This window comes from Lagenorhynchus albirostris, chromosome 1 (genome assembly GCF_949774975.1).
Source record: "Lagenorhynchus albirostris chromosome 1, mLagAlb1.1, whole genome shotgun sequence".
Classification (NCBI taxonomy): domain Eukaryota; kingdom Metazoa; phylum Chordata; class Mammalia; order Artiodactyla; family Delphinidae; genus Lagenorhynchus; species Lagenorhynchus albirostris.
Genome location: NC_083095.1, coordinates 78,715,070 through 78,720,320, shown reverse-complemented (window position 1 = coordinate 78,720,320; position 5,251 = coordinate 78,715,070). Strand labels below are relative to the sequence as shown.

At 46.1% G+C, this 5,251-nt stretch overlaps 1 protein-coding gene across 1 annotated transcript; it reads left to right on the top strand.

The window, feature by feature from the left end:
• The first annotated feature begins 417 nt into the window (after positions 1–417).
• GJD2 (gap junction protein delta 2) lies at positions 418–2,395 on the top strand. The gene is made up of 2 exons (XM_060168579.1): positions 418–488; positions 1,501–2,395. Exons 1-2 carry the CDS (start codon positions 418–420, stop codon positions 2,393–2,395), a joined length of 966 nt encoding a protein of 321 aa, XP_060024562.1.
• The last annotated feature ends 2,856 nt before the right edge of the window (positions 2,396–5,251 follow it).

Below are 5,251 nucleotides of genomic sequence, written 5' to 3'. Positions count from 1 at the left end.
GGGCCTGGACCCTTTTTTTGGCTCCCAACCCCCGGCGGTGAGTGGGGCCCAAAGACCTCGCTCGGGCGGGCGGGAGCTCGAGGACCTGCACGCGGCCACCCCCGCTCCGCCCCGCCCCTCGCCCGGGCATCCGCCGGCTCCAGACCTGACGCCCGGACGGCGCTGGCGGTTCGTGGCCGACCTCCGGACCGCGCCAGCTGCCCATCAGTTGGGCGTGCTTGGGTTTCCTTCCCCATTTCCCTCTTTTAAGTACAATAAAAGGGAGAGGGGAATCGTGGATTTTTAAAAAATTTTGTTTGATTCTTTATTTGGGGGGCAATTCGCTCCCAGTCGGGAGGTGAGGCCCGGGGAGTGGCCAGGAGCGGGGACGTGCCCGGTACTGCCCAGTCTTTGTCTGCTGCCTCCGGATGCACAGCGATGGGGGAATGGACCATCTTGGAGAGGCTGCTGGAAGCCGCGGTGCAGCAGCACTCCACTATGATCGGGAGGTAAGGGCGCCGAGCCGGTCATCAGCCGGCCCCGTCGGGCGGCCCCCGGGAGTCCTTTCTAAAGTCCAGACCGAGTCCCGACAGCCCTCAGACCATACTCTGACCCCTTGCCATCATCCTTGGCCCATGCGCCTGTGTTCCTGGCATTGAGGGATTGCCTGATGCCCAGTGATGCCCTCCTCCTCCGGCAGCTCCTCGTCCCTTCCCTATGAGGCACCACCAGGGGATTCACTCTTCTCCCATTAGCAAAGGAGTTATTGGCTCCGTCGTGGTCCCCCCACTCTCTGGAGTCGGAGCCAATCTTCATCCGGTTCCTTAAATAGAATCTACAAAGAAGGCAGGATTGTATTTGGACAGAGAAGGGCAAATGGGGAGACAGATTTGCTCTTCAGAGCAGATGTATCTTTTCCCAACAAACATTTATTAAGCTAAACTGATTTGCCTGTTAAAACTTACAGTGCAGAAACCGACACACCCAATTGACACTTTGTGTGTCTCTCTATGTGTATATATGTATATTCACATACATAAATACTATATATATTCATGTATATATGTGTATATATAGTCATAGCTATCTGTTTATATAAAACTTAAGTTCCATATTCATACTGAGGCTAAACTAAATATCCTCTTGGATAGTTATATACATATTCTGTGTGTAGACTTTGTATTCTCTGTGTTCAGCTATTCCATGTACATTTGCCGTATCCAGAGTGAAGGTGTGTTTTGTGCCTCTCTACATTCCATGTAATCGATCTGTTGCAAATACACCATGTCCAGTGTAGGGAGGTACACATGCTTGACATCCCTGTAGTATGAAGTGTTCCCAGTCTACCAACATCCTGCAGAAAGGGAAGAGACAAAAATGTTTGCTGGATTCCCAGTTCAGTACCACGAAGGATGGATAGCTCCCCAATCAAGGACGGAGCTGGGAAGGGAGGCGTAGGGGTTTCCTAAGTCAGTGACTCAGCCCATGAGAACCTCTCTCCCTCCTTTGTCCACTGCTCAGGATCCTGTTGACTGTGGTGGTGATCTTCCGCATCCTTATTGTGGCCATTGTCGGGGAGACGGTGTACGATGATGAGCAGACCATGTTTGTGTGCAACACCCTGCAGCCCGGCTGTAACCAGGCCTGCTATGACCGCGCCTTCCCCATCTCCCACATACGTTACTGGGTCTTCCAGATCATAATGGTGTGTACCCCCAGTCTCTGCTTCATCACTTACTCTGTGCACCAGTCTGCCAAGCAGCGAGAACGCCGCTACTCTACTGTCTTCCTAGCCCTGGACAGAGATCCCCCTGAGTCCATGGGGAGCGCTGGAGGACCTGGGGGTGGGAGCAGTGGTGTTGGCAAACGAGAAGACAAGAAGTTGCAAAGTGCCATTGTCAATGGGGTGCTGCAGAACACAGAGAACACAAGCAAGGAGACGGAGCCAGATTGTTTAGAGGTTAAGGAGCTGACTCCACACCCATCGGGGTTGCGCACTGCAGCGCGATCCAAGCTCCGAAGGCAGGAAGGCATCTCCCGCTTCTACATTATCCAAGTGGTGTTCCGAAACGCCCTGGAGATTGGGTTTCTGGTGGGCCAATACTTCCTGTATGGCTTCAGCGTCCCAGGGTTGTATGAGTGTGACCGCTACCCCTGCATCAAGGAGGTGGAATGTTACGTGTCCCGGCCTACTGAGAAGACTGTCTTTCTAGTGTTCATGTTTGCTGTGAGTGGCATCTGTGTGGTGCTGAACCTGGCTGAACTCAACCACCTGGGCTGGCGCAAGATCAAGCTGGCCGTGCGAGGGGCCCAGGCCAAGAGGAAGTCAGTCTATGAGATCCGCAACAAGGACCTGCCACGGGTCAGTGTTCCCAATTTTGGCAGGACTCAGTCCAGCGACTCTGCCTATGTGTGAAAGGGCAGGTTTTGGAAAGGCCTGGGGGATGACAAGGCAGACGACTGTGGAGAGTGGCTCTATCTGCCCTCATTTATGTGGCTGTCATCACTGAGACGTAGAATAAGGCTGGTTAAGAGAAGATCTTGCCTCAATGGGAGAGGAGAGAAAGTAGAATGATTACGTCACACCACTGGTTCCAGAGACAGTTGGATAGAGTGCTGAGAGGATGAGTTGGACTTCTTTGAGTCCTTTTGTTTCGTGGTCCAGTTTGATACTGATCATAGTGGATTTGCACAGCTACCAAGCAGGACTTAGCTCTGCTAAGCTCTGTATTCTGGTGAATGGCGTGAGTCAAATATTTTATTGGTACACAATTTGTGACCTATCTCGACACATCCTTCCATCCTGGGCTGCAGGACAAACATCCTTGAGGCATCCTTCATGTACCTCTCCCATCAGCATGCCCCTCTCCCTCCGCCCAGGATAGCATGCCAGCTTTTCTCTCAATCTGGCCTTACAGTAGACCTACTATGGTTTATCTGCAAGCTAGAGGGAATTCCATGGGGTGCTTTTTGGAGAACGGCCGTGGCAGAGGTTTGCATTATAGCCCCGTCTGACTGGCCCTTAGTCATTATGAAAACCTTAGGAATGTCTCAATATTTCCAGTTTTCTAACTCGAACTGCACTGGTGCTGTTTATTAGGGGCAGGGTGTTGGGTGGGAGGGAGGGAATTGAAATATGCAACTATAATAGTCCTGTGGGATGGTTGTTGCCCTGTTAGGCATGTGGTTATGAGCTTTGGGATATTTCTGCCTTCCAGATTGTGGACTTTGGACAGCATTAAAAATATATTTGCTGTTGTTGTTGTTAATATCAAGGGTGTCTACCCGAGCCACAGAATTTCTAACTGGTGTATTTCACTCATTTTCTTGTATAGTTTTGCTGTGCAACACAGCTGCACTTCATTTTGCCATGGTTTGAATTTACCTGTGTGCTCACACCAGAGACCTTAATCAGCCCATGTCAATCCTGATTTATTATTTTATCAGCTAGTTTTGAAACACACACAATCACTGGCTTAAGAAACCTGGAACTAAACACTATTGGCTAACACGTGTTTACGGATGCTTATTTGAGATATACACCAAAGGTTCAAAAACCTGTTGCTTTGGACTGTGAATATGTTTCCTTCTCTTTGCTCCTATTTATTTAAGTGCCATCCTGTACCTTTCACATCCACTGTGTATTTAGTTAAAGCATTGGCCAAGAATAATATTTGGCTAACGTGCTTTTATGAAGCCCTCTGTTTCCTTTGCATTATCATTATGATTTTTGGTTTAGATATGGACGTGGTGTAACACACAACTGAGGATCTGTTTAAAATAAAGTTCTTGCCTTTTTTTTTTTAATGGGAAGAGTCTGCAATTTTCTATTTTGATTGGGATTCTATTTATTCAAATATATGTTCAAACTGTTTTGTTACATATTCAAAAAAAAAAAAAAACAGAACTTTGGGGGCAGGAAGTGAAGGACGGTTGAAAAGTATTTGAGGGATGACTGACAAAGTCCAGCCACTAACAGATGAGAAGAGGCTGGTGCATTTTGTGAATGTATAGAAGTGTGTGAGGAGGTATTCAAATAGTAGTATTTACTAGCTCCTTTCCATTCTAGTCCAAGATTTCTCTGCTTGTCTAACGATATTTCTTGTAATAAAATGTCAATGCTATGATATATTAGTTCATTCCAGGAGTGGAATTATTTTTCCCTTTCCACCATACTTTCATGCTATCAGTTGTTACATCTAGCAGCATGCTGTGCTCCCTATCATCTCTTTAAGGCCTGATGTTTAAATGATGCTAACCCAATAGTCAAACAGAACCTTCTAGACCAGCACTGTCCAATGCAACTTTGTGTAATGATGGTAATGTCTACTATCTTTGCTGCTCAGTATGACAATGACTGTTGAGCTCTAAGAATGTGGCTAGTGCAACTGAAGAACTAAATTTCTAATTCCATTTAATTTTAATTAATTTAAATAGCCATATATGGTTGGTTGCTACTGTATCATACAGCACAATTCTAGACTTTTAATCAAGCATTTCTTATTGGGTTCTTTCAAAGGAGACTGATCCTTTGCTTATATGTCCTAAGATATTACATTTTACCCACACATTTTACTAGCATGTTTGGCATTTTCTGTCTACATGCGGTCCCATTAGTTCGGTAGACCAGTACACTTCCTCAGTTCTTAAATGCTATTCACCTTCTAATTCCAATGCGTCCTTTGTCTGAATATTGCAAAGCAATGTGGAATTTCCTGGATGCTTGCTTTTCAAACACAATTGTTGCATCCTTTAACTATTGCAGTGCGGATGCCAATTTTAGAATGAAAGTACGTTTATTTCAATCTATAGGTTTCCATCTGCAGTATAAACAGGCAGTTGAAAAGGATTATTCTTGAATAAAGAAACAGATCCTCCTCTGTTTTGTATCTGGTGAGCTAAAAATGTTTTAAGACACCTCCCAGAGATGGAGGAAGAGTGTTTTTTGAGAGCTCTTAGCTTACGCTTGGGCGTGAAAGAAGTAGGAAGCTGTGTGGAAAACAAGGGCTGTTGTATTTATGCCATGATGTGAGATTGGAGAAACGATAGTATTTCCTGGTAGAAATGCATCCCATATCAGTGGGGCTGATCTATGTCAGCTCTTTGATGTTTCCAAACACCCTCAAATGGTAAGATTATTAATTCACTTGTCGGTAGTGGAGCAGGGAACACACCTTCCTCTGGGCATATAGAGTCATCCCTCAGAATGACTGATGTGTGTCAGTTTGATTCTTTTGCTTTCTATTTAATGAAGGAAACACACTGATAATTT

Bases quoted from the DNA above. Each gene is read 5' to 3' on its own strand.
- GJD2 (XM_060168579.1), top strand. From the start codon at position 418: ATGGGGGAATGGACCATCTTGGAGAGGCTGCTGGAAGCCGCGGTGCAG. The intron at 489-1,500 runs GTAAGGGCGCCG...TCCACTGCTCAG, and splicing joins CACTCCACTATGATCGGGAG to GATCCTGTTGACTGTGGTGG.